The following is a 20,905-nucleotide window of genomic DNA, read 5'->3' as shown; positions in this document are numbered from 1 at the left end:
CTGTTGAAAAAATATTTTTGCCAAGATGTATAGAAATTTTTTTGAGAAACATCTTTTTCAAAATATATTTTTAAAACATCCTTTGGCCTCATCTGTGCCAAAAAGAATGCTAAGCACTTAAGATAGATATATGAATAGGAAATGGCTAGGAGCTCCTAGTAAGGAGGCATGTTGATGATCTTTTATTATTGTGTCACCTATAACCATACTGCCACCACTATCTTCATTTGCTATTGTGTAGACAACACTAACGTTATTTGCCCATTTTTCATTATTTGTATGTTTCAGTGCTGTGCATTTTAGGTGATGGGAGTAACCAACATCATTTTATACCCCTACTATTTCAAAGGGAGAGAGATTAAAAACAGATCATTTTGGTAAATTTGAGGTGTTGTAGGAATGCTTAACCCAGCCTGGAGAATTTGAGACCTTTTGGCCAGTCTGATGTCTAAACCGTCCAGGATGAGTACAATTCATTGTAGCAGAGTTGGGAAAGGGCCTTTCCCAAGCAGCAGAAACAAGATTTTCAAAGACTCAAAGGTCAGGAAGATCTCGCAATGTGATGGACAGCAAATAATTTAGTAGCTGACTGGAGAACAGGAAATTGGGGAGAGTGGGACAAGCAATAAGGCAGGTAAGGAGAGGTAAGCTAGTGCCAGTTTGTGATAAGTTTTCTATTTCCTGCTAAGGGTTTTGAATTTACCCTGAAGCCTATTAGGAGCTATTCAAAAATGTTTAAGTGTGAAGGCAATATGATCAGATTGCATTTAGAAAATTCTCTCTGACATCATGATGAATGATACAGCTGTAGAGAGATCAGTTGTAGGAACTTAAGAAATGATGAGGGCTGGAAATAAGGTAATTACAATAGAATTGAAAGGAAGTGAATAAATTCCAAAAGTATTAAGATGGGTTAGAAAAAACTAGATGCTGAATTGAATAAGAAGCAGGATGACAGTGTAATCTATTGAAGCATTCATTGAGATAGAGAAATAGGTTGATAATCAGGATTAGATAGGAGTAGGGGTGGGAAGGAGTATGTCCCACCCATGAGTCATCAAGTGGAACTGTTCAGAAGCAAGTACATATTCAGGTCCAGGTCCTATCAAGAAATGTGGCTTACCAGGAGTTCGAGGCTGCAATGAGCTATGATCACACCACTGCACGCCAGCCTGGGTGAGAGAGACCCTGTCTCTAAAAAAAAAAGAAAGGAAACATGGCATAGATAAATATTTGGAGTCATCAGCATGTAGAGGGTGACTCAAGCCATGAAAATGATTGAGATGAACCAGGAAAGAGGCAGAATGAGAAGATAATTATTAATATTTGCTTGGAGTATATTTTGTTTTCTGAATCAATATCATCTGATAATCCCTCTCATTTGCTTGTCATTTTTCCCTCCTTAATCATAGTTTCCTATTTAGGCCATTTTAAAGGAAGCAGGATATCAATTACAAAAATCAAAAATAGTCCTTTTCAAAAACTGATACATCTAAGAATAAATAATATGGCGCCATTTACAGCAGATTTTCTTTCTTTTTCTTTTTCTTTTCTTTTCTTTTTTTTTCTAGAGACAGGATCTCACTCTGTCACCCAGTTTGGCATGCAGTGGTACAATCATAACTCACTGCAACCTCAAACTCCTAGGCTCAAGCGATCCTCCTGCTTCAGCTTCCTAAGTAGCTTGAACTATATATAGGTGCACACTACCATATCAGCTAATTTTTAATTTTTTTGTCTCTGCTATTTTGGCAAGGCTGGTCATAACTCCTGAGCACAAATGATCCTCTTGCCTCGGCCTCCCAAAGTGCTGGGCTTCCAGGTGTGAGCCAGCAGGTCCCGCCAGATTTTCTTTTCTTACCAGTGTCTTCCTTCTAAAATACAATTTATCATCATAATAGACAATTTGGTTTCATTTTTAAAGAACATAATAATCTCTGCTTATTATTATTGTGTATAATATTAATAGTGAAAAGAAAATCTATAGGTTTCATTCTTTGAAGCATTAAGTAATTTTTCCCCGATCCTTGATAACATCATGTGTGAATAATCAACTCTGCAGGTATTTGGGTAGGGTACTGAGAGACATATCGAGCATGCCTTGTCTGTTTTAGTTTTCTGGAATGTGCTTTCTCCCAATAATAACTTGTACATAGACTTGAATTATCATGGTGCATTACTAGTGTACTTGGGGTTTTACAGGTGTTCATCAGTAATGGGTGGTTAAGTGATGTTGTGATTGTAGTTGCGGTCACAAATCATGAAGCTCCCTCCCCTGCCCGTGGTATTAGCCTTTTTCTGGTGGAAAATGGAATGAAAGGATTTATCAAGGGACGAAAGCTACATAAAATGGGATTAAAAGCACAGGTGAGTGATAATGTAAATCATATTCAGATACTAATTGAGTTTACTATTAATCAGATAGGAGACTTATAAAGAGGATTACATGTGGCACAATTTTATTTCCTATGCTGAATTCCTAAAATACGCTTTTCTGATATGGTAATGAGATTTATTCCCATTTATACCTCTCTATCTCTTTCTGATGGTCAGCAATAGAAATGAATCAAGGTATTTTGAATATCTGCTTTTAGAAATGGCAGAATTAACTGCATGGTAACAAGCCATCTATTTGTAAAATGTATTAAAGAAAAATATGAAGTAAAAATAGAAAGTGTGGCCAGGCACGGTGGCTCACACCTGTAATCTGAGCACTTTGGGAGGCTGAGGCCGGTGGATCACCTGAGGTCAGGAGTTCGAGACCAGCCTGGACAACATGGTGAAACCCTGTCTCTACTAATAATAAAAAAATTAGCCAGGTGTGGTGGCAGGCGCCTGTAGTCCCAGCTACTCTGGAGGCTGAGGCAGGAGAATCACTTGAACCCAGGAGGTGGAGGTTGCAGTGAGCCGAGATCACACCACTGCACTTCAGCCTGGGCGACAGAGTAAGGCTCCCTCTCAAAAAAAAAATTAAAAATAAAACAAACAAAAAAACAGAAAATGTTCTTTCTATACATTACCAAAAACATATTTTTTGCTTAATATGTATTAGAAATCCTTAGTTCCAAGTACCTTGAGAACTGGACAATATTAGAGCAGGAATGATAGTGTGTTGCAGTAGGAAAGCCACAAGTTTTGGAATCAGATGGCTGTGAGTTCAAATCCCTGGTTTATCACTTACTAGTTATGTTCATTAACCACTCCAACTTGGCTTCCAATTTGTTTTTTGTTTTTTTGGAAAAAATAATATTCACTCCAATATTCACTGGGTTATTGGAAGATTTAAATGAGATCACGCTCTACATTTTTTGTATGGTCTTTTAGGATACTGCAGAACTATTCTTTGAAGATGTACGGTTGCCAGCTAGTGCCCTACTTGGAGAAGAGAATAAAGGCTTCTATTACATCATGAAAGAGCTTCCACAGGTCAGAAGTGTTTAAAGATTCCATCTTTTGACTAAATAATGAATTGGAATAGAATAATATAGAAACATGCTATTTCTATATTATGCATGCAGATTTATACATGCAAAACTTGTGAAATAGCTAATCATTTGAGTATTAAAGTTGTAATAAAAGTATGAGTTTTATAGGGTAGGTAAGTAAATAACTGAACTCAGTAATATCCAATCAAAGGTTATAAAGTGAGTAGGAAAAGCTGGGTGCGGTGACTCATGCGTGTAATCCCAGCACTTTGGGAGGCCAAGGTAGGCAGATCACAAGGTCAGGAGATCGAGACCATCCTGGCTAACACAGTGAAACCCCGTCTCTACTAAAAACACAAAAAAATTGGCTGGGCGTGGTGGCGGGCGCCTGTAGTCCCAGCTACTCGGGAGGCTGAGGCAGGAGAATGGCGTGAACCCAGGAGGCGGAGCTTGCAATGAGCTGAGATCCCGCCACTGCACTCCAGCCTGGACGACAGAGCGAGACTCCATCTCAAAAAAAAAAAAGTGAGTAGGAAAAACAGATATTTCAGTTCTGTGATTCCTTCTTAGAATGATTTTAGCTTCTTAACTACAATTCAAAAACTTAGCTCTTTGTAAGGAAATGTCATGTAAAACATTTGATAGTTTGCCAGTTTTTAAATAACAACTGTGAATCAAAGGGAAAAGTGTAAAATTCAGACTGAAAAGTTTTAGCCACATAGGGTCAGTCCCTAAACAGCTATGGTTTTAAAGTATGGTTGACAAGTGATTATTGAGCCTCAGATGCCAGTGTAAGGGGGTACTCCTGCCTAGTGACTACCATGAAAATCACCAGCATGATGGATTTAAACTAAGACTACTTTTACATTAATAGGTAGAATTTAACTTATGTGCTGTAAGATGTTTATTTCCACAGATATATTGAGTCATACAGTGTGCAGAGATTAATAACTTGAAATAAGCAACTAGGGATTGTTTTTAACTCATATGTGAGTAAAGAGAAGAAAAAATTAAATAAATTGCATATATATAATGAAGACAGTCATTCGTGGGCATGGTGTTATGCGCTTGTTATCCCAGCTACTTGGGAGGCTGAGATGGGAGGATCACTTGAGCCCAGGAATTACAGGATGTAGTGAACTGTGATTGTGCAACTGTACTCCATTTTTAGTAACAGAGTGAGACTTCGTCCCTTAAAAAATTAAAAAGATTTAAAAAAAATAAAAGCAGTCATTCATAAAAATAAAGGATTTGCTTTAGAAAGTGACAAGAGATATGTCAAAAGAATCTCATAAATCTGTTTTCTTATAAAGAGTTAAGACATAAATTAATCTTTATGAGTTTATTATAAAGTTAATTTATAGGATTTATCGTAATTGAAATTGTGTGAAAATCACTTGCATAATTAGAGTAATGTTTAAGACCTAATTTTTGTGTTATAGGAAAGGCTGTTAATTGCTGATATGGCAGTTTCAGCTAGTGAGTTCATGTTTGAAGAAACCAGGAACTATGTTAAACAAAGAAAAGCTTTTGGCAAAACAGTTGCCCACCTACAGGTAAGCTTGTCACTGTGGTTTAGTATTAGATGATATCAACTTACTCATCTGAAATGGCCTGGGGTAAACAGAAGTTTGGGGTTATTTTCATGTAAGGTGATATTAGAAACCATGGAAGTGGATGAGATCACTAAGGGAGAGATAGTAGAGAGTAAGACAGGAAGTGGTCTTAGGACACAGTCCTTGAGGAAGACTACAAGATTTAAAGGTAGAATTCATATGTGGAATTCATATTGTCTGATTAGGAGCAGCCTGTAAGATGACTGATAATGAATGAACAGTTAGAAAGGAGAAAGCAAATTAGGAGAACTTTGTCACAGAAGCTGGAAGGAAAGAGCATTTCATGGAGTAGGGAGTGGGATCAAATGCTGCTTAGGGGAAAAATAAGATGAAGAGCAAAGAGTGCTCATTGAATACAATGATATGGAGATTATTTAGTAAGAGCCATTAATGGACATGGAGGGTGACAGACCCAAGTGAGTAGACAGAAATGAGGAAGTGAAACAATACTGATGGTGAGCAGCTCTTTCTTGAGTTTGGCTGTGAATGGTAGTTGAGTGAAAGGGTGGTGCGGGAAGAGGGGAGGGGAAGGAGATTTGAGAGTCAAGGGAGATATTTGGGAGTTATTAATTTTTTGTCGTTATTTTTAGGATGGGGATGTGGGTGCATAGTTTAATACCTACATATAAAGAAAGGATTTAATAAACAGGGAAAGGTTGTAGATAGGAAGGAAATAATCAACTGCATAAGGTCTTGGAGAAAGGGTGAGTTTGTGGATGCGGACACATGGAAAGATAGGCCTTCCCATCAACAGGAGAGGGATTCCTTCATTTGCACAGGAAGAAAGGAGCAAAGGACATCTATGAGGTCAGACAGATACATCACTCTGTTGGTAGAAAACTGCAAAAGTTATTTATAGAAGACTTCTCTTTCTTTAAATAACGTGGCCAGGCACAGTGACTCACACCTGTAATCTCAGCACTTTGGGAAGCTGAGGCAGGCAGGATCACTTGAGGTCAGGAGTTTGAGACCAGCCTGGCCAACATGGTGAAACCCTGTCTCTGCTAAAACTACAAAAATTAGCCAGACATGGTGGTGCACGCCTCTAATCCCAGCTACTTGGGAGGCTGAGGCAGGAGAATCACTTGAACCCGGGAGGTGGAGGTTGCAGTGAGCCGAGATCGCACCACTGCACTCCATCCAGCCTGGGCTACAGAGCAAGACTCCATCTCAAAAATAAACAAATAAATAAATAAATAAATAAATAAATAAATAACAATAGGGAAAGTTAGTCCTTGAAAGACAGGTGAGTGAAGGAGGCATGGAGGTGTTGGAGAAGGGTGAGGGAGGTATGAAATACCTTCTTCAGAATGAGAAATTGAACTTTCTGCTTTTTGTGTATCAATCAGCTTTATGATAAGAGTTTAGCTTCCCAGGTACAAACATAGAGAAAAGACAGATGATTGTGTTTACCTAGGGTTAAGTTTCCCCAGGAACTTGAGGGTTTTTGCAAAAGAACTCAGTATATGGTGGCCACAGTCACTAAATATGCTAATTAAATTTTAGACCCTATAGTTTCTTTTTAAATGAAGGAATAGTTTATAATGCCTTCATGCGGTCATCAAATTGGTGAAACATTTCACCAGCAAAAAACCTGGAGTTCGGATTTGACTTAAAAATTTTTCAGTAGAATGACTGGCTGAAAGGCTTTGTGAAGGGAAAGGTAGAAATGAAACAACTTGGTGGCTTTTCAGGACCAGCATTCTAGAAATTATGTTCAAGTGTGGTTTATGTCCTAACCCAGCTACTTGAATCTCTGTAGTCTAGGCATGTTCTCTCTCTCAAAAATAGTTTCCTATTTGTAAATTTATAATATGTGTTTGATTTGCAAAATTGTGAAACCTTATGACTATAAATCTTTAAAATTTATAACGTTTGTAAATATTTATAAAATATTTCCCTATTTGTGAATATCAGAGATTGCCTCATAGCGTTGTGAGGATTATGTTGTAGAAAAAACTGAGTTCATGACCGGGATAATTTAGGCACGCAGACACATTGTAGGTTGACTAGGGCAGGATTTATTAAATGAAAATGAAAAAGGAACTCTCAGCAAAGCGAGACAAAGTCTTGCTAGCAGGTCTCCCACCTTACAGATTGAATCCTAGGTCAGCACACAAGAACAAGAGAGGCGAGGCTCCTCTCCTCTGCAAGCGGTGTGAACTTCCCGAGGCTCCACCCCATCCTCCCGGTGCACAGGCATTATTCAGAAAGGATCAGTTGGGAAAGGGCAGCCTTCATCTGGGACCAGCAGTCGGGGTTTTCAGCCTTTAGGCTGTTTAGGCTTGAAGGCAGGGTTTTGCCAGAGACCCTGGGCTGTCACCTGTCTCTATCAGTTAGATAGGGTAATATACATAAAGCGTTTGGAATATTGCTTGGCAAAGTAAGCCCTCATTAAAAATTAGCTGTTACCCTTATTTTATTTCTTACATAATGCCTTGCTCCATTTTGTTTCAATATGGGAGAACTTTTTATCATCTACTTCCTCTTGTTCTTGATCTAGACCCTCTCTGTGTCATTTTGGGAACTATTTGCTACCTGTATTGTCATCAAATTAACTTTTTTCATCCTGAAAAAAAGTATTTACATCCTAACTTTTCTTATTGACATAACAAACCTAAGACAGTTGTTCTGAATCTATAAAAATGAGGTACACACTCAATCAAGAAAACATTTAACAAAACAATATGACTTAACTTGCCTAAATTGTGATTTCCTTAAGAGCAAGGATGTTATACTTTATATTCCCTTTCCTTTATGGATCACTGATTTACACGTATCAGTGGTTCTCAGTGCATGCCCTTTCCTCCAGGTGTTTAGAAGTGTCAGGAATGGGGTAGGGGTGGGTGTGCACAGTTGGCTGGAGGTATAACTTGTATAGTGCCCTGGAGGACAGTGTTGTTCAATGTCCTATAATGCACATTTGGATTACAACTAATTGCGTCACTCAAAATATCAATAATTTCCCATTGGGAAACACTGACATATATCATTTATTCCTTTTTGCCTCACTGAACAAATATATATTGATTGCCTCCTAAGGTAATGTGTTCAACTGTAATTTGATGGATGTGACTCTCAAAACACATACTACACTCCTGGCAATATGAAGGAAGTGTTACCACTTGATATCACTCTGATTTTCTCAACTGTCCCCAAAGTGGAATGAGTATCATTTGCTTCTGATATCCAACCACCACCACTTAAACATCAAATGTTTACTAAAACACTTATACCAAGGCCAGCATGTTGGGAGGCCTAGGCAGGCAGATTGCTTGAACCCAGGATTTTGATACCAGCCTAGGCAACATGGCAAAACCTCATCTCTACAAAAGATACAAAAATTAACCAGGTGTGGTGGCGTGTGCCTGTAGTCCCAGCTACTCAGGAGGCTAAGGTGGGAGGATCGCTTGAGCCCTGGAGTCAGAGGTTGCAGTGAGCTGAGATTGCACCATTGTACTCTAGCCTGAGTAACATAGCAAGACCCTGTCTCCCTGCTACCCACGAAAACAAATACAAAAACAAAAATATACCTTTAACCTTATTTTGGCTTCATACTACATGACAAGGATGACTATAATATTACCCAGATTGCCTGAATGACTCAGAAAGCATGTAATTTGACATTTAACCATGAAGAAAATAGAAAAGTTGTCCATATTGTTTGTTATAGAGGAAAAAGATTCTTTTAAAATATACATTTATTGTATTTTAATAGCAAAAAATAAATAATTTTAATCATTCCTTTTTAAAGAAGTGTCATTTTATTGTTGCCTTCTTTCAAAGTTAGTTCCCTAAACTTTCAGTAGGTGGCAGTAGCATTCTACTTCCACAGGTCACATTGATAGCTAGTAGTATTGTTTTCCAAGTAAGAGAAATTCCAAAGAGAATTCTGAGATTTCTGAGATATGTCTTCTGATCTTCCTATTTTATCTAAATAAATATATTTGAATAATATTTTCATATTTCAAGCTAGGAATATATTCAGAGACGATGAATAACCAATACTGTACATAGCTATACCTTGTATTCGAGAGCTGGTTACACTATGGTTCTAGTTATTCAATTGAAATAGAAGAGCTTTAAATGTTACAATATACTTGGCGACATGTCATTTTATAACTATATAACTATTCAGTTTCCATTCTCTTTGTTATCCTTGAATTTTGAACGTTTTGGGGCTTTCTGACCAGTTGAAATGCATGTCACAAAACTTATTTTCTTTTTAGAATAGAAACCTACCATATGGATGTAGCAATAATTATCGGGCTTTTTAAAATCTATACTCTCCATAGTTTATGTCAATCTTATGATTTTTCATGGAATAGACAATAAAATAGTAAAATCCAGATGTTAAATAGTAATAATGGATATTATGGCTTGACTGCTCCCTATCTGCCAGACACTGCTAAGTGAATTGCCTCATTCTTTTTCTTCACAAATCTATATCATAAGTACTTTAATTATTTTTATTTTACATTTAAGGAAATTGAGGTATAGAGAGGTTAAGTAACTTGCCCCAAATTACACATATATTCTAATTCCAGAACCTACACGCTTCACTTATATACTGTTATTACTGCCCAGAAGTGCAAAGCAGATGAGCCTTTTTTCTATTCCTATTTCCTTCACTCAGTGGACAATGAAGTGAAAATGGAATGTTTTTTCTAATCTAATGAGAGCTCTTGGTTAGTCATTTCCTATGTGGTATGTGTTCTTAATTCTAAGGGCATAAAGAATTAGGCAAAGGAATAGAGAGGAAAAAAATAATAATACTTCTCCTTCACATGTCTCTAAAATGGGAATATCCAGTTCTTAAGACCTTGAGCATGGGATTAATTAACTATCAAATAGCAAACCTAGTGTGTTTTATTTTATATTTTAAGCATAATATATTAGAGCAACTGCTGCTGCTGTTTAAGGGAGTACTGGGCTAGATAACCATTCCAAGGTGTTTTCCAGTTCTGTAATTCTATGATTCTAAGAATTCTGTCATTCAGAACTCTGAAAAAGACTCTATCCAGCCCACCCAGTAACTTCATAATAATTTTTTAATGCTAACTGCAGTATTATTTATTAACAAATATAAATGACTTAAAAATACTGCTATGAGCTTGTCGATCATTCACAAAGAGTACTTAGCTAATAATGTGTGGTCCAATTTTTAGTGCCTTTGATTAGAGGATGATTTCAGAAAGCATAATGCAGTGTCTGCAGTGAAAAACAAAGACCAAATCTGTTTAGTAATGCTCAACCCAATGGCAAGAATACGTATTTCAAGTTTTTATCCCCACAGAGTAAATTATATACTCTTGGAGACATTATTCTCAGACCTCTGAACTTCACTGAATGCACTGATGCAAGAATTCTAAATCATTCTATTCTGGTTTGAAGTTTTACTTCAGCTTCTAGAAGTTTCCAGCATTTACATTTACAAAGGAACAACTCTTGTATGAGAGAATCAGGCTTAGATATCTTTACTCTTTCATATTGTAAAGACAGTGCATAAATTCCCAAATGTGGCATCACGTAGGCAAAAAAAAATCTTAAGATTTGTTGGATCCACCCTTATTTTCCAAATATAGTGTCATACATAGTGTCATTGAACTAAACTAGGAGTAGACTTAGAAACCATCTTCAGGGATTTTCATGGAATACTCATCTGTTTTTGATATATAGTTTATTTCCCTATTTTTTTTCTTTTTTTTTTTTTTGTTCCATCTTTAGATTGTCTATGAGTAAACTGGAGTGTATGGGCTGGCAGTGGGAAACTTTGTGCTGATTAAAGGGTAGATATTTGACCTAATTAAATATATAATGAATAGAAGTGGAGATAGAAAAAGTAAGGGAAACAACAAGAGGGGAAGTAAGTTTTCATGTGGCCCAGCATGTTCAGAATTAGAGGCCAGAATACAGAGATGGAAGGAGTGGGGTGCCAGTCTTCTCACTGCTTAGTTTTGGAATCATTCAATGCCAGTTACATTCTCTGTTTCTAGAACAGGGTAAAATAAAACCAAGGGAAAGACAGTCAGTTGGAGTTTTCATCAGCACAGTAGTTATGTTGATATTCCTGTAAGGAATCTGCCCCTCACAGCTTCTACTCCACCTGATACACCCTGGTCTTGGTTGGTCCTGGGTCTTTTTACACTCCCATTCTACTCTTTTCCAGAAATGGTTAAGTATCAAAACTGTCCCAACCAACAATGACACTGAAAAAATCAGTTTTATAATTTTAGAACTGTTGTAGCCAGCATTAAAAGCAGACCCTGCATCTTCTGAGAATCTGGCCCACCACCCTCCTTTGAGAACACAGCTGTGGCTTTGGACTTGACAGTGTGTGTTTAACTTCTAGTTTGAGTTTCACTGCACCACCTTTGCCGGTAACTTTCCATGTGTATGCTTTCTATAAGCCACAGTGAAGTTCTTACTCATTTCACAGCAGAATGATCAGAACTCTGTTTCTATCTGTATTTTCACAAAGAAGATAGGGCCAGCTGACCATATCGGGGCCTGGGACCTAAGAAATAAACTAGAATGGGGTATACTTTTGGAGGCTACCCAAAGTGGGAACCCAGTATTTCAAGTTCAAGCCAATTTCCTGAGGAAAGCTCAAGAGTCAGTGCCAGAGAGAACAGATATAAACTCCAAGTTCAGTGTGAGATCCTAGAGTCAGGAATGAAATAAAACTTGATTGAAGCAAGGACAGTCAGGAACAATTGACAATGGTCTAAATAGAATGCTTTCCAAAAATGCTAATGGGTTGTCCATGGCCAGCAGGAGGAGGTAGGTACATAGCTGTATTAACATTGATAATCCCAGACCATTCAGTCCAAGCTAGAGACTGCTAAACAAGCTATTGGGAGGTATGGGAGGTGTATTTATCCATTTTCATACTGCTATGAAGAAATACCTGAGACTGGGTAATTTATTTTTTTTAAAAAAGGAGGGTGTTTAAAAGACTCACAGTTCCACATAGTTGGGGAGGCCTCATAATCATGGTGGAAGGTGAAGGAAGAACAACAGCACATCTTACATGATGGCAGGCAAAAGAGTGTGTGCAGGGGAACTGCTCTTTATAAAACCATCAGATCTCATGAGACTTACTATCACAAAAACAGCATGGGACAAACCCGCCCCCATGATTCAATTATCTCCCACCAGGTCCCTCCTACAACATGTGGGGATTATGGGAGCTAAAATTCAAGATGAGATTTGGGTGGGGACACAGCCAAACCATATCAAGAGGGATCATGTGAAGGGATGAAAGAGGATGAAGGTACTGGACTTTGATCTCTTTAGTGCTCTGATTTTATTATATTGCTTTCTACAGATCTAGATTAAATACCGTGCAATATTAAATAATACCTTATAAATATTTTGATGTGTTTATGAACATATATAGAACCCCCTTATCCCTCCAGATGTTAGAAGCAGAGCAGGAAAATCTGTATACTTAATTTCATTAATAAAGAAAAATCTTCAAGGATTTAGTCTCTGGAGGAAAATACAATAGGTGTTTTTGACAGCTGTACCTAAATAACTGTACCACAAGACGGTGCTCACACATTAAAGTAATGCTGTTTTTCAAGAAGTTTGCCTCATCTAAATTTTAGAATCTGAAACAAGACATTTATGTTTTAAACTATTTTTGCATCTTTTAGTACAAATTTCCTTAGCACTGAAATACAGTGGGTTTTAAATTTAGCTGATTTGCTAACAAATGCCCTCTTTATGGAGGAAAAAAACAACAATTCCACTTTTGTTTGCCCTAAAGATCTTTTATTGTATAATTTTTGATATGTTAAGTGGGTTAAAGTTTATATTTCTTACTTTGGGAGGCCGAGGCGGGTGGATCACAAGGTCAGGAGATCGAGACCATCCTGGCTAACATGGTGAAACTCCGTCTCTACTAAAAATACAAAAAAAAATTTAGCTGAGTGTGGTGGCGGGCACCTGTAGTCCCAGCTAAATGGGAGGCTGAGGCAGGGGAATGACGTCAACCCAGAAGGCGGAGCTTGCAGTGAGCCGAGATCGTGCCACTGCACTCCAGCCTGGGCAACAGAGCAAGACTCCATCTCAAAAAAAAAAAAAAAAAAGTTTATATTTCTACCAGGCTCACTTTTTTCTTTTATTTACTTTAAATTCAAGACAGTGCAACATAAATTAGCAGAATTAAAAACACATATATGTGTAACCAGAGCATTTGTGGACAACTGTCTCCAGCTGCATGAAGCGAAACGTTTGGACTCTGCCACTGCTTGCATGGCGAAATACTGGTATGTATGCTACAGTAACTAGAGTGTGGTGTGTGCTCAGACTGTTATGGAATTCTGCCAATTTTAAGCTCAACCTTGAGGGTCTTAAAGAAGGAAATCTGTGAAATGAAAAATAAAAGTAAGACTCAAAAAAAAAAATGCTAAAAAGTTCCATTAAGCATACATATAATGTGCTAAAAATTATTCAAGTTGGTATTTAATTTTTTTATCCTAATAGGCAAGCAAAGTTAGTATTTAATTATTAACTTGCTATTGAAAATAAAATATTAAGAGTGGGATAATGAAGAGTGATATTGATAGGATGACGAATTCGTTCATTCAAGTAATAGTTTAATCTCAAATTATCTGAAGAGCGACAGTATAGTGAGGCTGAAAGGGAACGGTAAAACTTAGGAGTCTTGAGATAGAGTCCCAATTCTTTTATTAAATAACTATAATAAACTTAATTCCATCCAGGAAAATGTTTTTATCATCTGTGAAATGGCTAAGTTGGACACGATTTTTCTATTTAAGGTGCTTTCCAAATGTAAGAAAAAAATCACGAAGAACTGGCTGTCCAATCAAAGTTTCACAGGCTGTATTAAGTGAAAGGAAAATAAAAATCCTGTTAAGTTTAGAAAGACTTCGGTTTGAATTAAAGATTATTAGCGATGGTGTTAAAGATGAGTTGATTGAAAAAACATCCCTGTATGTCAGACTTTTGTATATTTTAAGATTTTGGAATATACGGTCTAAATCAGATTCTGGAAGTAGATTTGGTTTCCTCTTTTTAAAAACAAACATTCTCACATATCATTAGCCCAAGAGTAACCTAGAATAAATTCCTGTCATTATTCATTAACTTGTGTTCAGTTCAGTCACAAGTAGAACAGGGGAAATATTTTGTGCTTTATGTAATGATCCCATAATAATAAAATTGCCAGATTGAAAAGTAGTGTGGAATTACTTTTCAGAAACTTGCACTTTTGAGGAGACTTTTTATATTTACATTTACAACAAGTTCTTTGACTAGTGGCAAAAAGTGTAAAAAAAATTTACATATTTTTGGAAAAAGAAGTTCAGATAGCCATTGACCTTGTTATTTGAAAACCTCAGGTTTATACACATGCTGGTATTTCACATTGAAGCACAGGAGGCAGCTAGTTATAGCCCAGTAAATATTTCACTAAAATACTTGCCAAACACAAAAAAACTATCAAATTCCAACTATTATTGTCCCCAAAGTCTTGCCTATTAATAATTATATTGTTAATATATTGCTTAGAAATATCCTCACCTGTCGTATGGTTTGAGTTTAAAATTATTGTAAATTTTAAAAAGTATATATCTTTATTTTTGCTTTATGCTTCCCACTATTGAAAAATAAGTAGTGGGGTGCTGTACCTTGCCACTGTAGTAACTCCTACTGGAGAAGCTGAGGTGAGAGGATCCTTTGAGCCCAGGAGTTCAAGACTGTAGTGAGCTATGATTGTGCCACTGTACCCCAACCTGGGCCATAGAGTGAGTGAGACTCCATCACTAAAACAAACACACAAACAAACAAAAGAAAGAAAAGACAAGTAGAAAAAAATTTGGAACTAACATATTTTTATGTTAAGGTGAATAAAATCTCTATTATGAATTTTAATGATAGAATTGTGATATTATCAGAAAAGAATGTTTCTTAAGCACTGCATGTTTATATATACAAACAATATATATATTACTAATATACACACTTCAGGAATAATAATCTCTATATAATTTTCTAATGTTTCCTATATGATCGCATACACTTTGTTAGTGTGCCCTCTCAGGTTTTCACTGTTATCTTCAATTTATTTCTGAAAAGTCAGACCCCTAAAAAATTGCTTTTTTATACTGAAATTCAGAATCATGATCTTCAAGTAGAAAGTGACATCATTGGAGAAAAAATGCATATTACAAGGGCAAAAAGAACTAGGTGGCTGAGTAATTTAGATCATATAGAGAATCCAAATAAATTAGAACATATTCAAGTTTTTACTGTATCTTTTTCTAGCCTGAAATAGCCAAAACCTAATCATCTGAGCTTTCTACCTTTTGTTTCTAGGCTAGCAAAAACCTAGCAAGAAATATAATTGATGAAAAAGGTATTCTTATATGAAAAGTCTCTTGAAATTTATTTCATGTGTAATTTTTATCATCTTCTTTGCTTGGCTAATATGCCGTTCTAATCGCTTAATACATGTGCACATTTCAACAATTGTAAATAACTAATTTTCTGGTTTTGAAGCACCTCATGAAAATCCATTTCAAACATTTCTTTTCTGCCTTTTATTTTGGTCATTTAGGGCATCTGAGTTACAAAATAGTGTAGCTTATGACTGTGTACAGCTCCATGGAGGTTGGGGATACATGTGGGAGTACCCAATTGCCAAGTAAGTACAGTTTTTTGATATACTCCTCTTTATGATGTGAAGAAAAAGGAAAATTTGTTTACTTTGTACATCAAATGTAGAGGGAAAGGAGGTGTGCAATCTTTTGAATTTTTCAGCTGAATACAGACAAAATGTATTCAAGCAAATGGAAACAGCTTTTTAAAAATTTTTTATCAACTCCCTACTAGGATTTTATCTTTCTTAAAGTAAAGAGACCAATATACAAAAGCTTGATCCTTGGCTTTATTTGAATCATTATGTAGAAGGACAAATAGCATTTTCAAACTTTTTTTAATTTTTAATTTTTAATTTTATTTTATTTTGTGACAGTCTCACTCTGTCACCAGGTTGGAGTACAGTGGCATGATCTGGACTCACTGCAACATCTGCCTTCCAAGTTCAAATAATTCTTGTGCCTCAGTCTCCAGAGTAGCTGGAATTAACAAGTGCGTGCCATGACACCTGGCTAATTTTTTTGTATTTTTGGTAGAGGTGTGGTTTTGCCATGTTGGCCAGGCTGGTCTAAAATCCCTGGCCTCAAGTAATCCACCTGCCTTGGCCTCCCAAAGTGCTGGGATTACAGGCGTGAGCCACTGTGTCTGGCCAAATACTACATTTTTTTTTAAAACTGAAAAAAAAAAAAAGCAATACAGAAAATTTAACTGTCATATGAAAAGGATCTAAGTTGTCACATATCTTAAATATCTGATTATTTGTTTTGTTCTAAAAAATAAATTTAAAATCTTTATTTTTTCTAAATAGATTTTTTATTTCCTTCAAATTGAAAAAATCAAATATATCTTTTTATCATATATGAATATTCTTATCAGTTTGAAGCAGTACTAATTTATAAATAGGCAGTGTCCTCATCCATATTTTTTCCTCAATCTCCAGAATTTCCTTTTCTCTTAACATAGTATTTCACCTCAGAAGTCTCCCCATAGCTTTTCTCCTTATCACCCTAGAAAATATATATTTCTTATTATTTAGCAATGATTTCGGTTTAGAAAAATTTTCCCAAGGAAATTTTTGGTTTATACAGAAAAGTACAATTTGTTCTGAATCTGAGAGTAAGAATGCTATATATAGGCTTCTAAAAACGTTTTAAGATTTTTATCTTAATATAAAGTATCTAGAGGAAAAAATTATGAAACCCACATTCAAACTGGCAGCCTAATGATTTCAAATTTATCTTTTTGGCAAGTATAATTGGAAACATTTAATATGCTTATAGTCCTTAGTGAGAAAAAATATTTTACTAAAATTACATTAAGAGCAGAAGCTATGTAGTGGCTCAATGTTTGTGTGGTTTAGTTCACATTTAAGAAAGGCCTATTAGGTGGGGAGAAGGCAATCATCTAAATGGTTTAAGATTAGAGTATGGCATAAGCCTTGATCTCTGTTTTCTCCGAATCAACTCCTTCAAGTTGGTACCAAGCAAACATTGTAGCTTGATGGCTTATTTGAAATCTCTGGTTTTAGTTTGAGAGACTTATATTCCCTTTAAGAAACAATAATCACCTTTCTTGGCCAGTTTGTTCAAAGATTGTATGAATTTTTAAACTAGACTTCTATTTCTCTTCCCATGTATCGCCTAATATCAAAAAGGCCACTTAGGCCAGGCGCGGTGGCTCACTCCTGCTCTCCTAGCACTTTGGGAGGCCAAGGCGGGTGGATCACCTGAGGTCAGGAGTTCAATACCAGCCTGGGCAACATGGCAAAACACCATTTCTACTAAAAATACAAAAAAAATAGCTAGGCGTGGTTGCGGGCGCCTGTAGTCCCAGCTACTCCGGAGGCACAAGAATTGCTTGAACCTGGGAGGCGGAGGTTGCAGTGAGTCGAGATTGTACCACTGCACTCCAGCCTGGGCGACAGAGTGAGACTCTGTCTCAAAAAAACAAATCAACAAAACAAAAAAAGCCACGTAGACACAGTAGGCAATATGTAGATGTAATGTAGAGACTTTGACTTGATTAAAAAAAGTTATTCTAATTGTGTTTCTTATATCCCCCAGACTAAACTGCATTAGTTTATATATATGTTGCTGAGCATTGGTTTCATAGATAAGAGGTGCTTTCTCTGCTTTTTTATTTTGTTTTTTGTTTTTGTCTTTTTAAATAACTGGTCTTCAGCATGTGGGTTTATTTAAGTCTTACTCATTAGACTCGAGGCTGTGAGGAGTGAGATTTAAGCTTTGCCATTTAAAGATTTCTCTGCCATGCTAGGAAGAGCAACCTTAGATGTAGAACTTCATTGCAGTGTGGTTAAACATTTCTGCTGCTGCCTTTCACTGTTAATTTTAGTTGATGACTAAATTTAATTAGTAACATATCAAAGGTCTACTAATCTCTGCTTTATCTACTCCATTGGAACTTCTTTAATGTAAAAAGAAGCCTAGCCCATTTAAAAATATATATATATCTCTAAATGCAGTGCGATTGCTGAAGTAGGTTTACAGTAGGTAAGTGCTCAAAATGCAGGTGCTAGATTTTGTAGAGAATAGCAAAATCTGTTCAGAAAAAAAGTTTGAAAATATAAATATCTCAAGCTTTTAACGTTTTCAGCCAAAAGTTCTGAGATTCTAAATTTCCTTTGTAATACAGTAAATCATATCAGTAAATATTTACTGAGTGCCCATTTCTTTGTAAGGAACCCTGATGAATATGGAGAAGAATAAGTCCAAAAATGGTATGTTCCTAGAGAGCTGGCACATTTAATTTGTCTTAAAAATCAAATTTAAACAAAACAAAACACCAAGATTATACTTGAGAAAAAAAAGAAAAAAGAAAAAAAGCCTTTGAGTGGGTCTACCAGGAAAGTCCAAAGTTCAATAACTAGCTCTAAGTGCTTTGGCCAATGAAAGTGTTGCGATATACAAAAAAAAATATTTGAAAAAGAGGCAGAATAGCTACATCCTCATTCCAGTCTGCCAATGATGTGTTGTTAGTGACCATTAAACAGCAACCATTAATTAGGAAATGTATTAACTTCTCTCTACCTTAGTTCCTTTACCAGGAAAACAGTACTAACATTTATCCCTCCCCAATCCCAGAGCTGAGAGGATAAAATGAGATGAGAAAAGACAAAAACAACTGCACAGTGGCATGGTCGTTATCATGACTATCAAAAGTGAACTTCTGATGATATTTGGTTTTTTGTTTTTTTTTTTTTCGGGGGATGGGTGGGTATGGCAATGGACTCAGCCACTTTGTATTTTAACTCCACGCATCACTGAAGTGACTATTAACCATTTCCAAAAAACAAGTTACTTGTTAACTTTCTGGGAAATAATATTTGCTAAAGCATCAGTTTATATTCCTAATAGTGATAGTGGTTGTGGGAATGCTAGAAAATATGAATCTTTTTTTCTTTCGTTTTCTATAAAACCAGTGGATTTCAACTTTTTTAGGAAATGTTAAAGATAAAAAGAAACTAAGACATTCTGTCCTTTTCCTAATCTAAAACAGACTTTTTAAGAGTGTTATCATATGTGCTGAATTTTACAAAATTAAATCAGCTGATATATACTTACTATTTTTATTTTGAATTTGTAATCTCTTTAATCAAATTAATACAAAGCTATACATACTATTAACGTCTTAATAGTTTTTTTTTTACTATTACTAGGATGAATGCCATATTGAAAAAATTAGTAATTTGTGAAGGACTTTTATTGTTTGTACTTCATTAAATTAATAGTTTAAGAGTTACCTGGTAAGACAAAATTTACAGTTTCTAAAATGTTTTATTTATTCAATCATCTTCTGATTTATCCAGAGCTTATGTAGATGCCAGAGTTCAGCCAATCTATGGTGGTACAAATGAAATAATGAAGGAGCTGATTGCAAGAGAGATCGTCTTTGACAAGTAGACATCTGCCCACATTCTGGAATCCTATTACAGCTAATCTGGTTTTAAATCTGCTCAAGATAAAATGTAACTTGGAAGCGAGGAACACTAAACATGTTTTTACCTGCTCTCTCTGTAGAGAAGGAAATAAAATATAAATATAAAATTAACACAGTGGAAGGACAAATCTTTGAAGCCAAAATTCTAGTTTTCCAATATAAGGTTTAACTTACAGTTTTTTATGTAGCCAAAGGTAAAAGATTTTCTGAATCTAGATGCCTAGGTGTTTCATTTATCTCTAAAATTCTAAAAAGCATAAATTGTTCAAATCTTCAAACTGAGGCAGAAATAATTTTATGTCGTTATAATATGAAAACATTAATAAGATAGCACATTGACTTTTAAAGGGAAAAGTAAATATACTTAGAATGTAAACTCATTTTGGCTACCATTTGCTCCAAATTCCCTAGAACAGTGGTTTTTACCACTGTACTCCAACCCCCTGTTTTTAAGCAATGGAACTCTTTCTTCAAACAAAAGCTTATGCAGAACATCTCTGTGAAAAGCAGTGAGAACTGCTTTGATTGAAGCCGGAAGCCGTAATACCTTACTGCCTTGAAACCCCCAGGACTCAGCTAAGTATTTGCCTAACCCTGACCAGGGAATGCCTTGGTTCTGTCAGTTGCTGACACCTGATAACACAGAATAATCCATCATTCTTTAATTTCAAGATATTGGTACATTTTATAGGTATCAAAGCAATGGCTTTTTTGCAACAGTTAATGTGTTTAGTAACTTAATGATTACTTTATGTCTTCTATAAACCAGGCTGTTAATACAGTGATGACAAACAAAACTGGCAAGATCACTAAAAAATAAGTGAATAAACAAATAAGTAGTAAAATAAGATAAGAAGTAAATATGTAAAGGAAATAATTTCAAGCATAAGTGCAATGTAAATAATTAAGCATTTAAAATTCAAAAGTGAGGAAATGACATTTGATTTGAGACTTAAAAGTAATTACAAAAAATAAACCATTAATTTAAAGTAGTTTTAAAATGGAAATAGATGTATTCTTACTCAACTTAGAATACAAACATTTTGTTTGGTATTGTTGATATTAAACATTGTTTTTTAATACAACCATTACAGCTGGAAAGAGGAGAGGGAAGAAAAAATATTTTGATACCATTCTTTTTTTTAATTTTTTTTTTATACTTTTTTTTTTTTTAAAGATGGAGTCTCGCTTTATCATCCAGGCTGGAGTGCAATGGTGTGATCTCTGCTCACAGCAACCTCCGCCTCCTAGGTTCAAGCGATTCTCCTGCCTCAGCCT

At 35.8% G+C, this 20,905-nt stretch overlaps 1 protein-coding gene across 14 annotated transcripts in view; it reads left to right on the top strand.

Annotated features, from left to right (window-relative positions):
- Nucleotides 1-20,905, top strand: part of ACADL (acyl-CoA dehydrogenase long chain) — a 49,417-nt gene that overhangs the window by 18,228 nt on the left and 10,284 nt on the right. For 7 of the 14 annotated variants that reach the window (XM_074010008.1, XM_065526015.2, XM_065526018.2 and 4 more), the window contains 5 exons: nt 2,203-2,367; nt 3,325-3,426; nt 4,868-4,981; nt 13,190-13,317; nt 15,630-15,716. In XM_074010008.1, the coding sequence (XP_073866109.1) occupies nt 2,203-2,367; nt 3,325-3,426; nt 4,868-4,981; nt 13,190-13,317; nt 15,630-15,716 (596 nt within the window). Of the gene's footprint in view, nt 1-2,202; nt 2,368-3,324; nt 3,427-4,867; nt 4,982-13,189; nt 13,318-15,629; nt 15,717-19,496; nt 19,739-20,905 lie in introns of those variants that run through there. The other 7 variants (XM_045367648.2, XM_005574160.5, XM_074010012.1 and 4 more) reach the window with 3 other exon arrangements.

This window comes from Macaca fascicularis, chromosome 12 (genome assembly GCF_037993035.2).
Source record: "Macaca fascicularis isolate 582-1 chromosome 12, T2T-MFA8v1.1".
Taxonomy (NCBI): Eukaryota; Metazoa; Chordata; class Mammalia; order Primates; family Cercopithecidae; genus Macaca; species Macaca fascicularis.
Note: the sequence above shows the minus strand (reverse complement) of the source record. Positions and strands in the feature narration are given on the sequence as shown.